The 23,454-nt window shown below is 40.1% G+C and overlaps 1 protein-coding gene and 1 long non-coding RNA gene across 2 annotated transcripts in view; both read right to left on the bottom strand.

The window, feature by feature from the left end:
- Positions 1-418: 418 nt before the first annotated feature.
- On the bottom strand, positions 419-12,429 carry LOC138964583 (uncharacterized). Its single transcript, XR_011455144.1, has 2 exons — positions 12,260-12,429; positions 419-4,047 (listed from the first exon to the last, which is right to left on the bottom strand). It is a non-coding gene; the product is annotated as an uncharacterized lncRNA (long non-coding RNA).
- Positions 12,430-13,866: 1,437 nt separating this feature from the next.
- The window catches only part of LOC138965574 (voltage-dependent calcium channel subunit alpha-2/delta-3-like), a 315,504-nt gene continuing 305,916 nt past the window's right edge, over positions 13,867-23,454 (bottom strand). The window contains exons 32-34 of the mRNA XM_070337759.1: positions 23,266-23,330; positions 22,252-22,489; positions 13,867-14,017 (exon numbers count right to left, since the gene is read on the bottom strand). Coding sequence (XP_070193860.1) covers positions 13,867-14,017; positions 22,252-22,489; positions 23,266-23,330 — 454 coding nt within the window. The remainder of the gene's footprint in view (positions 14,018-22,251; positions 22,490-23,265; positions 23,331-23,454) is intronic.

The following is a 23,454-nucleotide window of genomic DNA, read 5'->3' as shown; positions in this document are numbered from 1 at the left end:
ACTGTACATACGCACGTTACATTTGACCACATGAACAAAACAAACATGTAACATTATATAACATGAACAAAACAAACGTAACATTATATCACATGAACAAAACAAACATGTAACATTATATCACATGAACAAAACAGACATGTTACATTATATCACATCAATGATATATTATATTATGAACAAAACAGACAATGTTACATTATATCACATGAACAAAACAAACATATTACATTAAATCACATGAACAAAACAGACATGTTACATTATATCACGCCAATAAAACAAACGTACAGCAAGACATGATCACGCAGCATCACAAATCAAAACGCACTGAAGCAGCCACAAGAATCGGGCCAAATAACTGTGAAACCATGGTAATTAAAAAGCGTCAGTTGTAACTGTTTCAACTGTGTGGTGAAATATTTTCAACTGCTGATCATTGTAGTAGTATTTGTGAGCCGTTATAGAAGAAGAGATGGAAGATAGAACTTTTCTTTTTCAAAAGTTTTTTTTACAAACAAATGTGTAAATCTTTAACCAGAGAGCATGCACTAGGTCTTTTAGAATCACTACAGGCTAGAAATATTAAAAACAAAAAACAAGAAACCCACTAAACTTTCTCTACAGAAAAAAAACTACGCCTGACAACACTTCTCTTGCTAACTTGTTTGTGTGTCATTCTCTTCATGGATTGCAGAGAGGAAAACAATTATAGGCACTTGATTTCTAATGAGTCAATAATTATTTGCTCATCATTTTGACTTTCACAGGATTAAAGTACAGTGCTTACACTACAGTGTTGGTGTTGAAACAGGGAAAGCCCTATCAATAATATCCCAGACAGCGACAGCTCCTTGAGGCACATGAGCACAACAGAAAACTTAAGACAAGGAAAAGGAAACATTTTAAAGTGGGATTCATCAACATCAGCATTGTCTGTATATAGACGAGGCTGAAAATAAAAGAATAACACAAACTGAGATTTCATTTTCATGCTCATACAAGAACATCTGATTCATCAACATACAAAATGATTTCTAATCAGACCGCGGAGTTACTGAGGATCTGCTAATGCAAATGCCTGGAGACAATGTTGAGCTGGGTAGAATTCTTGAATACGAAAAATGTATCCACAGAAAAGGATACACATGATGACATTATTTCCAGCTAACTTTCCTTATATTACATTATTTTCTTCTAGATTCCAGGATGGGGGAAGATTCAACAAGAAAGCAATGTTGATGCACAACATGTTCATAAGGTTTTTAGATCGACATTATGTTTTGATCAAAACGATTTTCAGCGATAAGGTCATCATAAAAACATTCAAAACTCAGTGATAGATGTGGTGACTTGAACACAGCATACTGGCGCAAAGCAGTATCAACATGGGGGTTTCTGTGTGTGTGTGTGAGTGTGTTAGTGTGTGTGTGTGTGTGACCGCGTGTGTGTGTGTGTGTGTGTGTGAATATTTACAGAGATTGAGCAACTGTTGTAACATTTCTTTTCAATCCTTCACACACAACAACAGAAATGAGAAAAGAAAGTACATAAATGAATAAGTACACAAATTTAAAAAAAAGAAAAGAAATAACGAACTACATCACTAATATTTTAACCTATTTTTTTTTGTCTGTCAAATCAGTCTAAAGCAAAAGTAACATCTTCTACACTGCATGACTTGCAAGACGATGGAAGGAATCCGTAATGCTGAGAGTAGCAACACCCAAAAAAAGACTCCTTCCTGATCTCGCCAATGAACAAACTCACTTCATTATCAAGGGCAACACCTACAACATTTGGAGCTGGCTGAATCATAAACTAAAGTTTACCCACGGCTGCAACATAAACTAAACCATGAATCAGAAATTAAGCAACAAAAATGTCAAATGATTTTTGTCTTGCAAGGCCAAAATGGGAACGAGGCATTTGAGAAACATGAACATTTTGTACTTTGAACAACAATATCAAGCAAGCAATTGCATTACACATCAATATCAAGTAAGCAATCTTATTAAAAAAATGTCAAGTCAGCATTCAGATCAAACAACATTAACATTGAGTAAGCAATCTGATGAGTCTTACCTGTATGTTGAGAATTGAACTAAACAGTGTACACGCACAGTGAATCAACAAGAGTTCTTTCGGTACGAACATCACAGGCAGGTAATTTTCCCATGCAGAAGAACAATTATTCACGATTGTTTCAACACATAATTAACACTGGTAACATTTGAGAGGCATGAAGTCACAATTAAAGAGCACAATACGTTTTGATCATAATTGCACTGACCACAAACACAGTCATAAAAAGGCAAACATTGTTAAAGGTATACAGTCCTTTTTGTGTAAGCCAACATTTACATCACCACCGATCTGTCCCGGCTTTTATATGTGATAAGTACATACAGTATTCCACTTGGACACATTCCATAAACCAACGGTCTGGCTGGTTTCTGTATAAGGGAGCAAGAATTTGTTTTGCTGGATTAATTTTGTAAGTGACAACATTTTCAACCTGCTAAATTAATTCAGAACAAATACACATGTGCAGAGAGCAGCCAGGCTGTTGACTGTGGGAGTACTGTATCCAAGGGGCAGGATGCTCTCACCCTAGGCAGGACCTGGTCTCTGGCAGTGCACACGATGGCTTACATGAGGAGGACAGTAGCTTGAATCAGTTGTTATAATACAGCTCTGTGTCCTGCAGACATGAGCGTTTGCAATCAACTGCAATCACACTCATCTTTATTGACATGTCATTATGTACACATACATATACTTTTTTTCATACCAATTTAAGTCAACAGAGAGCGGGGATATTTCCTCTCACTATTTAAGCCAGCACTCTGTAATGTGCATGCAACATCACCACAAACAATCGTTTGATTTCTGGTTCAGGTTCTTGAACTTTTCTTTTCATTTTTCATGCATCTGAGAGAAAACATCATTACAAAGTATAGTGACACTGCACACAACTTTGTTTATGCTACTATTTACGAAATACTTGCAGATGCTGCACGGAATTTTGATTTGCAATATTAAATATCTCCATTCCAAATACTTTTCCCCTTCAATCAACTTGTGATAAAACTTCCTAAGAATGAAGTAATGTTTAGGTCTGAAAACTAACGAATGTCGTCCTCTGATGCAAAAAGGCATCGCTACATCTCCCCCCAGGAATGTATTTTCAAACACGATACAGCGTCAAAACTTCTGGTTTTAAATTAAAAATACTTACAAGCACAAAAAACACCAAGGCATGAAACCTGGCAATGCAGAAATTCACTACTCATAATATATTCATAAACAAATTGTTTTTTATTGACAATGTTGTTCAAACAACTGGATTTTCAAGAAAAATGTGATACACATGACTGTTTCGTATGAAGTGTTTAAAGTCTGCCAATACATGTGATACAAAAACACGCAGCGCAAGCTCCTTCTCAGATTCTCACCACCCTTCAGTAAAACAATGCCCATTTCGTAACACGTTCCCCCTTCTTTCTCCGAGCTGAATTCCGCCACGAGGACAACTACTTTTGGAAGCAACCAGATAATTCTAGAAGTAACCAGATATAGTTCCGCAAGCAACCAGATATAGTTCTGGAAGCAACCAGATGATTCCAGAAGCAACTAGATATAGTTCCGGAAGCAACCAGATAGTTCTGGAAGCAACCAGGTATTTCCGGAAGCAACCAGATCGTTCCGGAAGCAACCAGTCTCTCAACAGCAGACGCATGTAGACCTGCCCTTAGCGGGGAAACAACCCGCTTTATGAGGTGCAAGAGTGGTCCCCCCTGACAAGGCAGCAGAAACGATGTGTCAGGTGACACACGCAAGACACAATGGTTGAGAAGGAAGCAGGAAACACGGAGGTGGCTTGTGGTTGGCCAATGAGCTGTGGGGTCAAAGGCCGCTCCGTCATCGAGGCAAGAGGTGTGAGGCGAGGAGGTGTGAGGCGAGGAGGTGTGTGATGACGAGGAGGACGAGGAAAGGGGCGAGGGGGGAGGGATGAATCCCCGACTGCCCGCATGTGTAGTCCTCCTGTCAAAACAAAGATAAGGACATTTCTCAGCTTTAACGCCTCTACTGCTCTAGCCAGATACGTATTTAGCAACAAGCACTACACCACAAACACGATGGAGAAACCTCCAATGTTTACTGGGACGAAAGTCAGTTAATACTGTATTGGGCAACCAGCCATTCATTAGCAAGATCTAGATGTGGCTCTTTTCAGTACGGGTACGGGAACGTGTACGGGTAACGTCATCAAATCTAGTTTTTACGTCACGCGTTTGCCAAGATCTGCAAGGTCTGGGTAGGAGCAAAACAACGTATGATTTGGAACATGGGAGAAAAAAGTGAATCACGGGTGACGCAATATCTACACTACGCGTACAGGTCTTTGCAACACGTTCGATCATCTAGAACACTGTGCTAACCAAGCAAAACGTTCTGTTAATACCGACACAGGAACAACGGCATGGCACACAAAACTCTCACCATAAGCTAGGTCACCATGAGCAGGGCCTAACATTGGAAAAAGTGAGTTCAGCTTACAAAGGCGGGGGTCTGGGGGCCGCAGGAGGCCCCCAGTGGGGTCCAGGGGCAAAGCCCCTGGTGGGGGTTCGGGGGCTTTGCCCCCCGAATTTGAAGATTTTTTGGAGATGTTTTACCTAAAATGACCCCCCCAAAGAAGATTGAGTAAATAAATTATGCCTTCACCAACAAGCAAAACACAGACAGAAAACAAGAAAACTGACAATCTTGTGTTATTTGGCCTAAAAGTGCTTACCTTCTTCAAACAAACACAATGTCACTCAATGTCAGCAATGTCACTCCTTGTCTTAAAGTTGTTGAAAACTATACACAGTCTCAGGCATAAAGCATGTCCCCCCTTTGCTTAAGTTGAAAATGTTGAAAACTATACACAGAGAACAAACTGAAGTTGATAAAAAAAAAAAATGTACACACTGGAAATGTCTTTAGCAGATGTTGTGAGATGATCCTTCTTGGCTTGTTTTTTGAAAAAAAGATTCAAGTTTGAACTGCTTGGCCAGACCTGTTTACCCCCCAAATCAGTGAAAATCAGAAATGCAGCTGGTACTTTTCCGTAATTTGAGGCATCTTTGAGTAATCTTTTGTATCAACCATTATAAACCAGCTCGAAAACGATTAAACGACACGTTTATTCGCGCGCTACCATGCAAAACAGGTACAAAATTGATAACCATGTTTAACAGTATTGTACTACACACACAGAAGCTCGATGACACACACACACAAACACACGACACCCGATATATAATATGCAAGTTAACTAAGACAAGTTTACTTTATCTAAAAAAAAACCCAACACACCACAGTATTCAGGGGCGGAGCAAGAGAGCTAGGGGGGGGGGGGGGGTACAACCTGGGGTCCAGGGGTTGGGGGGGTCTGGCTGAAGAATTTTAGCTATTTTATTAACAATTTGTAGCTTATCCTTGATTTTAAACATGATAAATTGGTGTCAGCAGCCACTCATTATTTCTGTTAAAGTTAGTATTAAATAATGGCAATGTATCTTCATTGATATCTGCTCCCGACAACAACAATTTCACAGACAGAAAATGTCTGTGGGAAAATTTGTGTTTTGTTTTTTTGCTTTTTTGACAGCAAGGGGGGGGGGGTCCGGAACCCCTGTAACATCCCCCACCCCCACCCCTCCGCCCTTGGACTATTTACAGTCACTTGAAGATGCATGTGAACAAAACCACCTTACATTCTGTCACATCAGACATCCTGCATTAAAACCAGTCATAAAACCAGGACTGGGTGGCCGAGTGGTAACGCACTTGCGCTCGGAAGCGAGAGGTTGCGAGTTCGACCCTGGGTCAGGGCGTTAGCAATTTTCTCCCCCCTTTCCTAACCTAGGTGGTGGGTTCAAGTGCTAGTCTTTCGGATGAGACGAAAAACCGAGGTCCCTTCGTGTACACTACATTAGGGTGTACACGTTAAAGATCCCACGATTGACAAAAGGGTCTTTCCTGGCAAAATTGTATAGGCATAGATACAAAAAAATGTCCACCAAAATACCTGTGTGACTTGGAATAATAGGCCGTGAAAAGTAGGATATGCGCCGAAATAGCTGCGATCTGCTGGTCGATGTGAATGCGTGATGTATTGTGTAAACAATTCCATCTCACACGGCATAAATTATCCCTGCGCCTTGAGTCCGAGCCTGGAGATACGCGCGATATAAGACTTCATATAACATAACGATGGGCTAAAACCAGAACCAATTACCTCAAAATAACCTGTTTTGCAACTTTATAGTTATTTGACTTATGGTAACATGATTCTCACTTTCTGTAAAGGATTCTTGAAAATCTTGCATAATTGCGTATTTATAAGTCATAATTTGTTCTGGCTCCAAGCATTTCTCCTGCTCATCTTGGAAGCAGAACCCTCTAACTCCATCCAGGTTGGAAGCAGAACGTGCTAAGTTCAGTTTAGTCTGTTCTGCTACTGAGGCCTGTGGGGAAAGGGGAGTGTTTCACAGCGAGCCAGATGCAGCCATCGTCACCTGACCTCTTCTGCTTGCTGTGTCACAGTCATTTTTCCTGTTCACAGCGCAGCCAGATAAGCGCACATAAGCGATAGTGGTATCTGGTCTTGACCCTTTCTGTGTGGTGTAGGATTTCCTCCAGCACACAGAATAGTGTAACTAGCAGTAGTAGAGTCTGCTGTTGACAGAAAAAGGAATTTGATAGACTGTGGGAACTAAAACAGGTCAGTGACACCTGTCAAGTGTCAGTATCCGAATTCCTGACTCCGGATGTACAGGGTTGAAACACAATTAACTTTCCTGTGATAAAGAGTGAATGAAGAATGAATTGGAAAAGATGCAGTCCCTTGATATTGAGGGAGGAGGGTGGTAATAAGGGGGTTGGGGCCGGGGAGGGGGGTTGGTGGTAAAGTGGGTGCAAGGGGGTGGGGTGGGGTGGGGTGGGGGGGGGTGGTGTCCTAAACTGACAAAAGGATGGTCCACTTTCTGAAAACAATGGAACAGAGAACAGCTCTCTGCCATTTTTACATCTGCTGCACAGTCAATTTGGCTGTTGCTCGAGTCAGGACACAGATTCAAGTGAGTATCTTCAAGTATTATGTTTTTCCCCATTTGAACAGACCATAAAAGCTGAAATTCAGATTCCTTTTTTAAATATAGGGGATTAACCTTCTGATTCAGTCTAAATCCTGTATCTGCAAACTGATTCCTAGCTTTTTGTGTTTTGTTTTCCTAATTGTAAAACACAGGCAGGTAAATGTGTTTGTTTCAGCGTGAATGTTCTTGCGCGCGTGTGTGTTTGTTTGTGTCAGTGTGTGTTTGTGTGTGACGGTGTGTGCATGTGCTCACGCCTTAATGTTGTAGTGTATCCATGCAGCTCTTTAGTGTTTGTTAAAAAATAAAAAAAATGTAAGTGAGTGTTTACAGTATTTGTGTATGCTTGTAAAGATGGATAGATGAATGATTTGGTTGATGGATTTTGTCAGTTTAATTGACTCTAATATATTTTGTTATTCAGAGGTTATCACAATGTGTTACACGACACTTGAGATTGCCACAAGTTCTCAAATGTCGTATAGTTGTGTTCTTTTATTCTACGTCGCCCGTCTTCGCAGCAACAGAAAACAACTCGTCAAATTGAGTTCGAGGATTTATTCAGCATTCAATACATACAACTGCACATCGTAGCAGAACTCAAATAGAAGCTTTTTTACATTCAAATCGCGCTGGCATATATAGTAAATACTCAATCTCGAGAATATTCCAGACCGAACACGATACAACTACATTATACGAGCCGTGCATGGACTAAACTAGCGACATTCTCTTATGACGTACATCAAAAAGCGCCGACGCACTTAATCCGAACGAACGCCACGAACTCACGACTAAAACAGCATGGTAAACAACTTGTTTTGACAGGACTAGAAAGTTCACCTGCATTCTCGTCCAAGCATAAATATTGTGTTTACAAAATATAATATCGGTACTTTCCCACAAAGTACAAATAAGTCAACTACATGCAACACACAAAACTGAACCAAAGCTCAGCAACGGTAGCGTTTCCTAACATTACCCCCAACACCAGAAGAAATTTACCTAATTTCTTTCAATCATTGAAACGCTACCTGTACACATATTATGTATACACAATGTCAAACTGATGAGCATGAGTGGTCAGAGTGTAATCAAGTACTAATGTTTCATTTGTTTGTGTGAATAGAAACACGAAAACTATCCAAAGTTTTAACGCAGAAGCGATAATACGGAGGCAATTACCTTTTTTTTTATTATCGGTTAATAATTTTAAAATAGAAGTACATGTAGTAATTGCCTGTTCAAAGGAGATAACATTCATAGTATCCATGTCTTGTGCAGACGCTGTTTGAAAGGAGATGAATCATCAGGCCGTCCAGGCAAGTAAGAAGCACCATGCATTTAAGGAAACTGTCCTTCGGATTCACGGATTACGGTTGCATAATCTCCTTTCTGCCAATGCTAAAAGTGAAACCTGATGACTTTGATGCGTCTCCATTGGCAAAATCTACCCCAAAATATGACGATTGTGCTGTTTCTTCAATCGAAGATCCTTTTGAGAACATGGTGAATGGGGGTTATCCTCCTGTTCGAGTCATGCATCAACTCCAATACTTGCTGATTGTGATTCCACCCCTCAAAAATGAATCAAGCTACCCAACTCCTGTACATCTTTCTCCTGTGTGTGCTTCCACAGTTTCTGTTACCCTGTAGGTGTATTCACATCAGCTTGTAGTATATATGTCAGACACTGCTCCTTTAGGTGAAACTACCACAGCATCTCTTCCATCTGTTTATGGAACCCCAACAAAGAAAATTCTGTCATCGATGAAGGAAGCATCCTATGTGACACCTCATGAGAAGAAGTTCAGCCGAACTTAAAGACTCTGCAACCCGGGACTACGAGAAAAGGTGTGTTCGAAAAGCGAAGACACTCAGAGATGAATGTTACACAGGAATAACTGGTCAAACGGCAAAGACAAAAGCAGTACAGGAGGTCGACTGTTAAAAGTGCAAAATGTGTATTATTTATTTCGACCTTTGTGCACAACATTTTTGTGAAGAGGAAAGTACAACAAAAGGTAAGAATGCCAATTTGTTTTCTTGATAATGAACAGAGTAGCATGCAGTCAGGATCTAAAGCTCGTGATTTTGTTACCATTTGCATTGTGTGGTTAAAATGCGCCTTCAGCCTTGTGTTTATTTGTTTGTTTGTTTGCTTGTTTGCTGCTTTGTTCGTTTGGTTTGTTGTTAGTGTTATTGGGTGTGTAGTTTTGTGCGCAACGCAAAACGATATGAGCTGATACAACATAAGATTACCGTTGGGATTTCTTGAAAAACACAATAAAAACAAAGTATAATCATTATACTTTTTTTTTATCATTATTAATGATTTCAGAGAGAGTTTTGTGTGTGTGTTGTTTTTGTTATGTGTTTTTTTTTCGCTATGAAAAGTACCGGCAATTTAATTTTTATTTATGCGTGTTGCGTTCATTAGGCCACACAATGAATGAATACATGAGTCCTTGATGATATTTTTGCAAGTGACTTGACATTTGTTTGTTTATGACGGTAATAAACTTTGAAAAACGATTTGAACTAATGTACAGTATAAGCTTTGCTTGGAAGCAGAACATGCTATGTGTGAGGAGGCTGCTTCTGACTGCTGTAGCACAGGCCACAGTGGGGTCTGTGTGGAAGTCAGAAGCAGCTATGGTGCACTGGGCTTTTCTAGCTCCAGAACTGAGAAAAGAGCAGGAGTGTATTCTGGAAGCAGAACAAATTATACCTTTTTTGCATATGAAAAAGTTGTTCAATTAAATTGATTACTAGTGTGCATGACCAGTGTTTCCTCTAAGTCAAGTGTGTAAAATATGAGGGCTACAATCCTGTGTTTACTATTTTTTATAAGGGGTTGAAATCTTCAAGTGGCCATTTCTCAAAATGGTGGAAATCCAGTTAGATGGTTCTGGTTTTAACCCATCGATAATAACGCTCTCCAGAAGCTACCTTTAATTTTAGAGGACCGATTCGTTTATTTCATTTAAACATTTTGTTGTAAGTTTTTCGATTCAAAGAACTGTGATCTTTGCTATATTGGAGAAATATTAATGGAGAGCAGTTTTAGACTCAGAAAGACTTGAATTTCGGCAACAGCCAAGTAACTGATGAGCGCGACCATAGACCTACATCTATGTCTCTGGCGCGACTGACCGTAGCAGGGACCTATATCTATGACCGTAGTGAGAGATCGGTTCGCAGGTCTGAGAGATTCTGTGGAAGTAGCCTAGACCTAGGTCAAATAAACTCGATGCGAAGCAGGCTCATGTTTTGCCAAACATAATTTCGTGTTTTTGTTTGTTTCCATGTTCATTTGTGTACTGCATTTTGTTAAAACTAATGCTGCGTCTAACCTCGGGACACGTGCCGCGACGTGACTCGTAACTGACTAGCTTTGTTGTTGCACTGATCTCAAGTTGATCACCAAAATGAATGTGGTTCGCTCTTCTTAAACTTCACCAGACACCGCCACTTGACTTAATAGTTTTGCCGATATTTCTGTACAACTTTCGCTTTTTTGGTTGGCATTTCGTCCCCACAGAGATCGGCCCTTTATTACCCTTCGGACCAATGTCGATCTCAAATCCGCGGAATCTGACAAGTACCTTGCTGTGTACATGCGCAGAAAAGGCTGTTTCGGTCAGCCTTAAAATCACAGTCCTGGTGACTACCACAATTTCGACTTCGAATTTTCACGCACGAAAAACGTTTTCTCGACCGTAATTTCCGGAATTTTCGGTAGTATTCCGTAATACCGGAATTTAGACCCCAAATCCGTAATAATTTCGGACAATCCGGAAGGGTAAACAGGTCTGCGAAGCTCTTGTTCGCGTAAAATATTTCTTTCCGGCACACTGCTGACAGTATGCTTTGCCAGAAATAGCAACCAGTTTCGGAGCCATGGTCCGTATCGGCACATTACTCAGTTCTTCTGACTTGCCTTCCGCCTTCGGAACGAAATCCAGCCATTCCCACTTCCAGGAATACCTGGATTCTTTGTCACTGAATGGCTGACCACGTTCAACAATGTCGCTTCGAGACATTAGAGCGATTTAGTGGGGGGAAAAGGCCACCACTTTCCTTTCGCCACCTCATTTTCTCTTGCCAGCCGCGGATGCGCGCGCACAACGAAATACTCAACACCGCGCGTTGTGAATTCGCGGTTTAGAATGCAGCTGAGAAATTCTGTTCGCATTATTTCAAATCTAGAACCACAAAACACCGGCACAAAGCATGCTCGCGCGATGCCAGAGGAAGTGCGTGCTCAAGCAAACTGTCAAACCGATTGAGAATTGAACCGAACGGCGCACAAAACGAAAGCTGGGACTGTTTGGGTTTACCGTTTGGGAATAACAGGTTTGCATTTCGGCGTACACCAAATCGAGTTCCGCGTACTGGAGATGTTATTTCGGCGTAAAGTACGCCGAACGGCTTACAATGCTAGGCCCTGCATGAGAGTAGCTGAGCTCAGGAACGTAGAATTAGAAGACTTACAATACATTGACATCGGAAATCTGAAGTGTTTGCTACTGAGAGAATACTCATTTTTTTCTCTAGTATCTAATACAGGGCCGGACCAAATGAGTTGTAAGGGGGGGGTTCCTCCTTTTGGGGGGGGGGGGGGGGGGGGCAAATCAGCGAAGTGGCGAAGCCGGCCACAAGCGCGCGCCTGCAAAGCAGGCGCGCAAACTAGGGGGGTCCGGGGGTATGCTCCCCCGGAAAATTTTTGAAAAACGGTTAAAATCTGTGCAATCTGGTGCATTCTGGGCCTTGTTTTGAGGGTTAAGAGCAGCATTGTTTTGGTGCTAAAACTAGTAAAAAAAACAAAAACACTCAAAGCAAGGTACATGCTTTTTCCAGGGGTGGGGTTCCGGAACCCCTGGAACCCCCCCCTGGGTCCGGCCCTGTAATAGTAATACACGGTTGAAAAAATCAAAGGTATACAATCATGTCAGTTATAGATCAGCCATTTGTGACCAGGTTTGAAAAACACTGAATCTTTCTTGGGAATAAAAATCATGTCATTCTCTCTCTCTTTCATGAACACACAGAAACAGGCATACACAGAGGCTGACAGACAGACGGACAGAAGCAGACAGAAAATGGCTGACCTCATTGCGCGAGTCCAGACAGAGAGCATCAGTGGTGCGAGTGTTGTCGACACGCTTGAGTTCCGTGGAGAAGCTGAACAAGCGCTCACACTGCTCCTCTTCCGTATGTGATGACAGTCAAGGCAAACAAGTCTCACGACTAGCCATAAACATACATGAATAAAACACACCTGCAGTCATGTCTTGTTTTTTTTGTTTTCGTTTTTTACATTGTCAAGTTTTGACAAAATGTTTTAACAAAGCAGGGAATAGAGACGAGGGTGGCGGTGTGTGTGTGTGTGTGTGTAGCGATTCCGAGAAAAGTACTGGACCGATCTTCATGACACTTCACATGAGAGTTCCTTGGTACCATATCCCCAGACTTATTTTCCACTGTTTTTGAGTCACTTGAGAAAAAGTGACTCTATGTAATCGGTCAGTGTTAGTCTGTCCGGCCGGCCGGCCGGCCGGCCGTCCGGCCGGCCGTCCGTAGACACCACCTTAACGTTGGACTTTTCTCGGAAACTATCAAAGCGATCGGGCTCATATTTTGTTTAGTCGTGACCTCCAATGACCTCTACACTTTAACGATGGTTTCGTTGACCTTTGACCTTTTTCAAGGTCACAGGTCAGCGTCAAAGGAAAAATTAGACATTTTATATCTTTGACAGGAAACTATCAAAGCGATCGGGCTCATATTTTGTTTAGTCGTGACCTCCAATGACCTCTACACTTTAACGATGGTTTCGTTGACCTTTGACCTTTTTCAAGGTCACAGGTCAGCGTCAAAGGAAAAATTAGACATTTTATATCTTTGACAAAGTTCATCGGATGTGATTGAAACTTTGTAGGATTATTCTTTACATCAAAGTATTTACATCTGTAGCCTTTTACGAACGTTATCAGAAAAACAAGGGAGATAACTAGCCTTTTCTGTTCGGCAACACACAACTTAACGTTGGGCTTTTCTCGGAAACTATAAAAGTGACCGGGCTCAAATTTTATGTGAACGTGACTCATTGTGTTGTGAATAGCAATTTCTTCCTGTCCATCTGATGCCTCATATAATATTCAGAACTGCGAAAGTGACTCGATCGAGCGTTTGCTCTTCTTGTCATACATGTCTTTGATGACGTCATATGCGGCTTTTTGTCAAATTTGAGGCGGCACTGTCACGCCCTCATTTTATTTTCTATCAAAGTGATTGCAATTTTGTACAAGCAATCTTCGACAAAGCCCGGATTATGGGATTGCATTTCAGCTTGGAAGCTAAATAATTAATAATGAGTTTGGTCATTAAAAATCTCAAAATGTTAATTAAAATTTTAGTAATCGTCCCAAAAATGATATCATCTTACTCTTCATCATTTCCTGATTCCAAAAACCATTTAGATATGTTATGTTTGGATTAAAAACAAGCTCTTAAAGTTGAACATAAGAGGGAAAAGCCGCTTTCCTGTGAAACGCAATCGCTATTGTGCTATACTATCTTGTTAATTTATGTACGTTATTCACGCCGCGGGGAATCGACAAAGATAATTATATTGTCTGCATTTGTGTAATGTTAACCTTGTGGGGTCCTGATTTGGCCTATATGGTCCGCTGGACCCAAAAACAACAACAATCAATCATTCAATCATTGTCTGCACCATAAAAAAGATATATTGCACTTCGTGTGTGCTTGTGAGGAAGGTGTCGTTGGCGGTGTGACACTGGCAGTCAGCCGCGGCCATGATCAGCAGCAGGTTGGTGTTCTGCAGCCAGTGTACTGTGTAGGACCTGTGACATTCACCATGTGAACACAACACACACATCAGTATACATTCATCTTGTTAGTTTTTTTAAAACTTTTTTTAAAAAAGAATAGAAAGACAGAAATCATACAAGCACACAGTGTAAAGTTTTGTACTGTTAATTAAAAAAAAAACACGCCCCCCCAAAACACCCTAAAAGCCCGAGAGGAGAAAGAAGAAGAAACAAGTCGCGTAAGGCGAAAATACAATATTTAGTCAAGTAGCTGTCGAACTCACAGAATGAAACTGAACGCAATGCCATTTTTCAGCAAGACCGTATACTCGTAGCATCGTCACTCCACCGCTCATGGCAAAGGCAGTGAAATTGACAAGAAGAGCGGGGTAGTAGTTGCGCTAAGAAGGATAGCACGCTTTTCTGTACCTCTCTTTGTTTTAACTTTCTGAGCGTGTTTTTAATCCAAACATATCATATCTATATGTTTTTGGAATCAGGAACCGACAAGGAATAAGATGAAAGTGTTTTTAAATTGATTTGGACAATTTAATTTTGATAATAATTTTTATATATTTAATTTTCAGAGCTTGTTTTTAATCCAAATATAACATATTTATATGTTTTTGGAATCAGCAAATGATGGAGAATAAGATGAACGTAAATTTGGATCGTTTTATAAATTTTTATTTTTTTTTACAATTTTCAGATTTTTAATGACCAAAGTCATTAATTAATTTTTAAGCCACCAAGCTGAAATGCAATACCGAAGTCCGGGCTTCGTCGAAGATTACTTGACCAAAATTTGAACCAATTTGGTTGAAAAATGAGGGCGTGACAGTGCCGCCTCAACTTTCACGAAAAGCCGGATATGACGTCATCAAAGACATTTATCAAAAAAATGAAAAAAACGTATGGGGATTTCATACCCAGGAACTCTCATGTCAAATTTCATAAAGATCGGTCCAGTAGTTTAGTCTGAATCGCTCTACACACACACACACACACACACACGCACAGACAGACACACATACACCACGACCCTCGTCTCGATTCCCCCTCGATGTTAAAATATTTAGTCAAAACTTGACTAAATATAAAAAAGATGTACACATACATCAGTATAACTTCTTTGTATGAAATTGATTATAAAATCAACAACAACAATTTTCTAAAAGAACAAAAAGAAGACAAAATTCATCCCTGTTTCAGAATATCTGTAAACAAAGCATTTGTTAATTTTCGCAACACAAACCATTTAAGCACTAGTGTACCAATCCTCAAAAAGAAGGAAAAAAAGAAAGAAAAGAAAAACATACTGAAAAAAATCTTCCCTTTCAGTAAACATAGCATACATTAATGTTGCCATAATTTAACTTAGCAAATGTATCAACTGTGCAAACAGAACAACTTCCCGAAATGTGTCAGTGGCAACAAAATCAAACAATTTCCAGAAGTTGACAATTATGGTAGCACTATAGGGGAGGAGAAAAAAGTCCGGAATTTGTCAATTGTGATAAGAAACTCAACAACAAAATCCAGCTGATATGTTGCAACAGGCAAAAAATTTTTACAATTACACAACCCGTTTGTTTCCCAATTCTGTCCCCTTCCACACGCATAATTTTATTAAACCCAAATATCGATCATAAACAGAGAGTTAGTGCCATTAAGCATGTTAAAATCACCTGAAAAATAACAATCTGCTGGAAGCAAATTTTGGACATTTCACAGATGCCCCCAAAATCTCTATCAATTCTCCATCCTGAGAAAACTCAAGCTGATTTTCAAACAGAATGACCCGTCACACACAAAAAAACACGCTGTGCTAATGCCTTGCAAAGGATATCAAAAAGGTTATATTGATTAAATAAGAAATTCTGGAATGTTGAGTCTTTTTGATTGACAAACCAAATAAACTTACTTCCAATCCTGCTCTGTGTTTTGTTCTTATGTGTAACATAGGATATCAAATCACTGAACCTTGATACATTGTAATATGTTGTTGAAGCCTAACAAGGCTTAGATATACACAACTTCATCAATATCGAAATCCAAACACAAAGCAGAGCAATTGAATAAACACAATTGGGATTCTCTACCAGATTGCTGGTACAGCACAGCACAGTGCTAAAACATCAATGCAAAATGCTGCACAGGGGTGCTGGTGGTAGGCTCAATCTTACTTTCAAAATTGTCAAAAATGCGGACAAGACAACATTAGTGTTGCAATATTTTGTGTTGAGGGAAAAGGACAGGTGGGAGACAAATGTAAACATTATTAAAATAAAAGACACAGAGAGAAAACTCACAAAAAGAATGAAAAAAAAATGAAAAAAAATAAAGGAACAATATTAAAATAAAAGGGAGAGGGGGAGGGAGAGTCAAAATAAAAGTGACAAATTTAAAAAGTGAAAAAAATATGAAAACTTTAAGGGGCAAACACTTTCTCGCAGTCTAATGTGCCACCTTCAAGAAAACATGACATTTTCATGCATTTGGTGTTTGAAGCAATCAGATATAAAAAGAAGGAAGAAAAATGAAAAACTTCTCAGACAATTGTCTCTCAGATGTGTCTTCTCGTGATAGTGCATGTAAATTTTTTTTAAATTCTGCACAAGCTTGCATGTGCATTCAGTCTATAAAAAAGAGCAGTTGTGAAAAAAAGAAAGAAAAAAAGGATCATGTTTGTCTCTATCTACGGATTAATAAGACAAACAACTAAAGCAGAAACATTCAAAAAACACTAGTGAAACACCAGAGAGGAAGACAGAAAGAGTAGACAGAAGCTACTGAAAGTTGATTTGAGTAGTCGATCATATGGAGTTGCTCATACTTATTTGCTCTATGTGTAATTCCAACATGAAGACGATGTATGATATATCCGCACTGCTTTTTGACTGACATAGGGGTGTCAAACGACATGGAACAATATTAGTAAAGTAAAGTATCAGTGAGCAGCCAGAAATGTCAATGGACAGAATAAAAGATGGTTTTGTTAGTCTTGTTAACTCAATAGAAATTCATAACAAAAATAATATATAATATACAGCAGTATAGTGTAAAAAGAGAAGAGACAAAGATCAAGGAAAGAAAGACAGACAAGAAAAGATCAAAACAAAAAAACAAGGGAATATTGTAACAACAAAAAAACATGGCAAAGGAATCAGCCGCGTTAATTAAGTGTCAATCGAGGCGTGTTTTCTAGGACTACACAGCGAGTGGCCTGCACGCAGTGAAAAAACGGATGATATTATTAAATATACCACAGCAAATATAATAAAATAACGCATGCAATGAAGACGCTGCCACAGTGAGTGAAGGAACGAAGGAAGGAGGCAGCTACAGCCAGTGAGGTACTTATCTCGCTCCTGACAAATATCGTAGCAGGTAGAGTTATCCCCCCCTGTACAGCTGCAAAGGAGGGGAGCAACGCATATCACACACACAATACTCCATCACTGTCCACACATACAGCAAGTATTCACACAGCAATCTAAAAGCCTTGTGCTGTTTCGAAAAGTTCAACGTCCTTTCTTTTTCCTGGCAAACATTACAAACAAACAAACAAACGCACAAACCAACCAACCTAACCTAAGCAAACAAACAAATAAATCAATTAACGTCAATGACAAAATGTATGACAAGTTCAGTTTCAAAACAAAATAATGAATAACGTCCAAAAATAAATTCAAGGGGGTGTTGGGAGGAGAGAGAGAAAAAAACCACACAACTTTTGTCGACTTTGCCGTGACTTTAAATAACAAATCTATCACAATTATTTTTAAAGGAATTTACAAATAAGAAATTCTTAAGGTTTGCATATATTTCCTACGCATTACAGCCTTTTGAATGCGTATGGTTTTAATGATTTTATCTGTCAGATAAAAAACAAAACAAAACAACTCGAAGGCAAAACTATATTATTATAAAAAAATCAATTCAATCGTTGTACTTTCTCCAAGGCTAATAATTTCAAAATTGGTAAACGATGAAACAATAATATTGATGGGTAACCTACCCGATACATCTGTAAAGTAGAGGTTTGATAATTTTCATAGTTTTCAAAAGACTAGAGCTCTAAAATTGTACAATTCAGTTGCTATTTCCAACAAGAAACAAACAACAAGAAATGCAAAACAATCACAAAAACACCAAAACAATCAACTAAAAAAATTTGCATGCAAGATTTTTTTAAACTTTTGAACAACAAAAAAAGTTTTTGAAATTACATCTGACTCCACTGAAAAAAGAGCTCAGCAGTTGTTTTCTTTCTATCTTTCTTTCTTTCGCTTTCTTCGTTTGTTTTTGGCCATCAAAACAGCACAGGTCTCTCAGAATGCTGAGAAGATAGATTCTTTAAAAACACAACCAACAGACACTACATTCATCAGCAAATGGTTAAAGACAAACGCCAAAACTGCTACGACCAACACACACTATAGGCGGACACTTGTGCTGACCACCGAACAAGGGTTTGTGCTGCAAACAGACTGACCAACGGATTGATCAATGCTGAAGAGGGTAATTAACGGACACATTAGTTAACTACCTGTCTTCCTCAGGATAGTCTGTGGTATTTCTGAAGAAAGAAATTGATCAGGTTTTATATTTGTATATGTGTGTCTTTTGGTCTTTTCAATGAACCGAATGCAGCTATAGACTGTACGTTAAGTTCATCTGACTCTGCCAGGATCTACTTGATTTAACAGAGAAGGAGTGATTGTAAATAATTATGTATTTTGTCTCTGCATTTCCAAGTGCATGTGTGCATCTATTTTGTGTCTCAGATGCGTGCATGATTTATCTGTATCACTTTGCCTGATTAATCAGTGCCCAGTTTGTGTTTTTTGTCTGTGTCAGTGCATTTGTAAATACATGTGTGTAGTTATGGTATGTCTCGGATGCATGAATGTTTTTTCTACAGTATATGTGACTCTGAGAAACACTGATGTCAAAATCAATGTCAGTCCTTAAATGTCCACAACAGTACATTGAATCAAAAAGATATTTTACATCAACTTAATAAATGTTTTTAGCTCCATGCATTTAACAAATGTTCAAAACCAAACGACAAAAATAAAAATGATAATATACATAAACAAGTTAGCATTTACACATATTTATTCATGCTTGGAACCTTAAACCTGTAATGCTCTATTACTGTAATCAAACTTGATTTAAAAGTTACCATCCCCCCTCCCCAGTTTCTTAGTTGGTGCACGCGGCAATCACCAGATTCGAACACACGACACAATATGATCCAAACATTAAACACAGTACACCAAAGTCATTCAATACACCTACATCACAAAGCTTTTCAAGGGAAATCTCCAATGCTGGATTGCAACCATACCTGCAGGTATTTTTGTAGGAGAAAAAACAACTGAAGATGTAAATAAACACGACTGAACACAACCTTGACTTCACAAGCTTTGCAATACAATAGAACCCCCCTTTTAAGACCCCCCCCACCCCCCCCCCCCCCCCCTTGACTTTGACCCAGTAAGCCTAAACCACTTTTACCAATGCTAGACCCTGGTTATAATATTAAGCCTTCATAATATTCTCTTTCGGTGGGAAATTACCAGATTGAAACACCGCATGAGAAAAACGTTCATAAAATATTATTTGGTATGGGATTACAGTACAGGTATGTATACAGCTATATGAAAATACTGGTATGTATACAGCTATAAGATTGTATATATATATATATATATATATATATATATATATATATATATACATATATATATATATATATATATATATAATGGTAAAAGAAGAGCATATTGAATCGCTTCAACGTGCACTCATTAAAATGCACAGATACATACAGACGGACACACGCATCATGTCCACGTTTGTTTGTTTGTTTGCTTAACGCCCAGCCGACCACGAAGGGCCATATCAGGGCGGTGCTGCTTTGACATATAACGTGCGCCACACACAAGACAGAAATCGCAGCACAGGCTTCATGTCTCACCCAGTCACATTATTCTGACACCGGACCAACCAGTCCCAGCACTAACCCCATAATGCCAGACGCCAGGCGGAGCAGCCACTAGATTGCCAATTTTAAAGTCTTAGGTATGACCCGGCCGGGGTTCGAACCCACGACCTCCCGATCACGGGGCGGACGCCTTACTTAGCGGACTGTGATATCTCAATAACTTAAATAGTAATAATAATAATATTAATAATAATAATAATAATATTAATAATAATAATAATACGTAGTACATGTCAGAACTATTGGACAGGTCAGACCTTCTTTGCTCTTGGGCTTAAACTCTTACGACCTTTTTACGCGTATTACCGTTTTTACCCCGCCATTCAGGCAGCCATACGCCGCTTTCGGGAGAAGAATGCTGGGTATTTTCGTGTTTCTGTAACACACCAAACTATGATCTTTTCCGTGCGCACTTGGTCTTGCGCTTGCGTGTACACACGAAGAGGGATAAGGCACTAGCAGGTCTGTACATAAGTTGACCTAGAGAGATCGGGAAAATCTCCACCCTTAACCAACCAGGCGCGGCCGGGATTCGAACCCGCGACCTTCCGCATGGGAGGCAGGCGTCTTATCCGCCGAGCCACTGTGCCCGTCTCAGGTCAGACCATTATGTGTGAGATTTTTTTTTTTTAAAATAAAAGTGTGTCAGCGACTTGAGAGAGCTTGCTGAGGCCTTAGTACAGCGCTGGTGACGTGAGGGAACCCCAGCACTAAACTCGCAAAATCATGACAAAGAAGCATGGCAGCTCTGGAGATAATAATTATAGGGAAAGGGATGGTTGCGGGAGAGATTCTGGAAAATATGGAGATGCCAAAAAACAATTCCGCAGAAAGGAGAACAGAAAGAAGAGGAATGAATAGCAAAAGAAAACACAAACATGCACGATACGCCACGAGACCAGCTCAATTTAAATTTCAAAAGATGATTGGAATCAACCTAATATCAATAACATTCACGTCACACAAGGGGAAGGTAGCGATCTGAAACTATAACAACACTTGAAACTAATTGGCAGGCAGAGTATAAGGTAAAGAGTGCAAACACAGTTATGGGGAACAAACTGATGCAACCATTTACACAAAAAGAAGGGGACACTGGGGAAACAAGGCTAAGGGAAACAAGAAACAGTTAGGGGCAACTTGACTTATTATTATTATATGAAGTCTTATATCGCGCGCGTATCTCCAGACTCGGACTCAATGCGCAGGGATCTATTTATGCCGTGTGAGATGGAATTTTGTACACAATACATCACGCATTCACATCGACCAGCAGATCGCAGCCATTTCGGCGCATATCCTACTTTTCACGGCCTATTATTCCAAGTCACACGGGTATTTTGGTGGACATTTTTTTTTTTATCTATGCCTATACAATTTTGCCAGGAAAGACCCTTTTGTCAATCGTGGGATCTTTAACGTGCACACCCCAATGTAGTGTACATGAAGAGACCTCGGTTTTTCGTCTCATCCGAAAGACTAGCACTTGAACCCACCATCTAGGTTAGGAAAGCGGGGAGAAAATTGCTAACGCCCTGACCCAGGGTCGAACTCGCAACCTCTCGCTTCCGAGCGCAAGTGCGTTACCACTCGGCCACCCAGTCCTGATCCTGAGCGACTGTCCCAAAAGAATGCTCTTCCACTATCACACAACATTAATTGTGGTACTTATTGGCTCAAGCAAGTGCGCTATTAATTTGGAACGTCTGATGTGGGGAATAATTGGTGCGTGCGTGCATGGTTGTGTTCTATGCCGTCGGAAAATATAACACTGACAATATTTCTTTCAGAAACTAGCTTATTTAGATGCACAATATTAAATGCACTATCAAATTGGTACGTCTGATGTGGGGGATAATTGGTGCGTACATGCGTGGTTATGTTCTATGTCGTCGGAAAATATAACACTGACAATATTTCTTTCAGAAACTAGCTTATTTAGATGCACAATATTTTCTGTGATGATAAACAAATTGGTAACCCATTTCCAGCACAACAGGTTAACCTTCAACTCTATTATTTTCTTTATTGATTGATTAACTATGACAAAACCTAGCCTCTCAGATGGACAGTCATGCACTGAAGTCAAGTTTTCCGGAAGGGGCTAGCACAAGCTAGACAATTTAAATACACTCAAAAGTCCCAAACACTCAATCACATCTTTAATCTATATTCGTCACTGAAAAAGCAAGGGGGAGAAAAAGAAGACAAAAACAGAAACAAAACAATCCTTGGAAAATAAAACACTTACATAGTCTGTGAGGAGATGCACTGACCACAGTCGGTCAGCGAACCGTTGAAGCGTTTCTTGACCTTGACAGTGGTGGTGTTGAGGGAGAATCGCGTGGCGGTCTTGACACAGGCGTGGTTGTTGAAAGTGAATAGCGAGTTGAAGGACCTGTAATCTGACTCGTAGATCACGACGTTGCACAGGAAAAACCTCACTGTCGGCGGATATTCCTTTCCGCACTCCGGATCAATGTCAGCTTCTGAATTAAATCAGTAATCAGTAAAATTACTTCACTATCGGCAGCAAATCATCTCCGCACTCCAGATCACTGTCAGGGTCTGAGTTAAATCAGCAATCAGTTAAAATACTTCACTATCGGCAGCAAATCATCTCCGCACTCCAGATCAATGTCAGGGTCTGAGTTAAATCAGCAATCAGTTAAAATACTTCACTATCGGCAGCAAATCATCTCCGCACTCCAGATCACTGTCAGGGTCTGGGTTAAATCAGCAATCAGTTAAAATGCTTCCCTATCGGCAGCAAGTCATCTCCACACTCCAGATCACTGTCAGGGTCTGAGTTAAATCAGCAATCAGTTAAAATACTTCACTATCGGCAGCAAATCATCTCCGCACTCCAGATCACTGTCAGGGTCTGAGTTAAATCAGCAATCAGTTAAAATACTTCACTATCGGCAGCAAGTCATCTCCGCACTCCAGATATCACTGTCAGGGTCCGTGAGTTAAATCAGCAATCAGTTTTCAGTGAGAGTCCTGGTCACTGCTAAAGCTCCTTCTTTTTCTGTGTATGCATTCATGGGCTGCGACTCCCATGTACACTTGAAGGCACACGTTGACTTTTACTTGTATTGCTGATTTTACCCCATCATTTCGGCAACCATACGTACTCCCCTTCTGGGGGGGGGCGGGGGGGGCATGCTACCGAACTCTGACAGGGAATCCCGCTACAGGAACTCCACCTACAGGGAATCCTACTCTTTTGCGGGTCGACATGGACCCCATCAGCGACACTTACCTGGCCCTTGTGACGTGACGGATCGCAAGAAGAACCAGCTCCTAATGCTCCATTCTGCCACAAAACTGCACACAAGACCACAGGGCCAAATGGATTGTCATTCTTCCACAATTGTCTTTCCAGTACAGTGGAACGGCCCCTTTTAAGACCAGTACAAAAATCTGTATATCAGGTCTTATCAAGTGTGAC

The sequence above is a fragment of the Littorina saxatilis genome, linkage group LG4 (genome assembly GCF_037325665.1).
Source record: "Littorina saxatilis isolate snail1 linkage group LG4, US_GU_Lsax_2.0, whole genome shotgun sequence".
NCBI classification, from domain to species: Eukaryota; Metazoa; Mollusca; class Gastropoda; order Littorinimorpha; family Littorinidae; genus Littorina; species Littorina saxatilis.
This window is presented reverse-complemented; position numbering and strand designations above follow the sequence as displayed.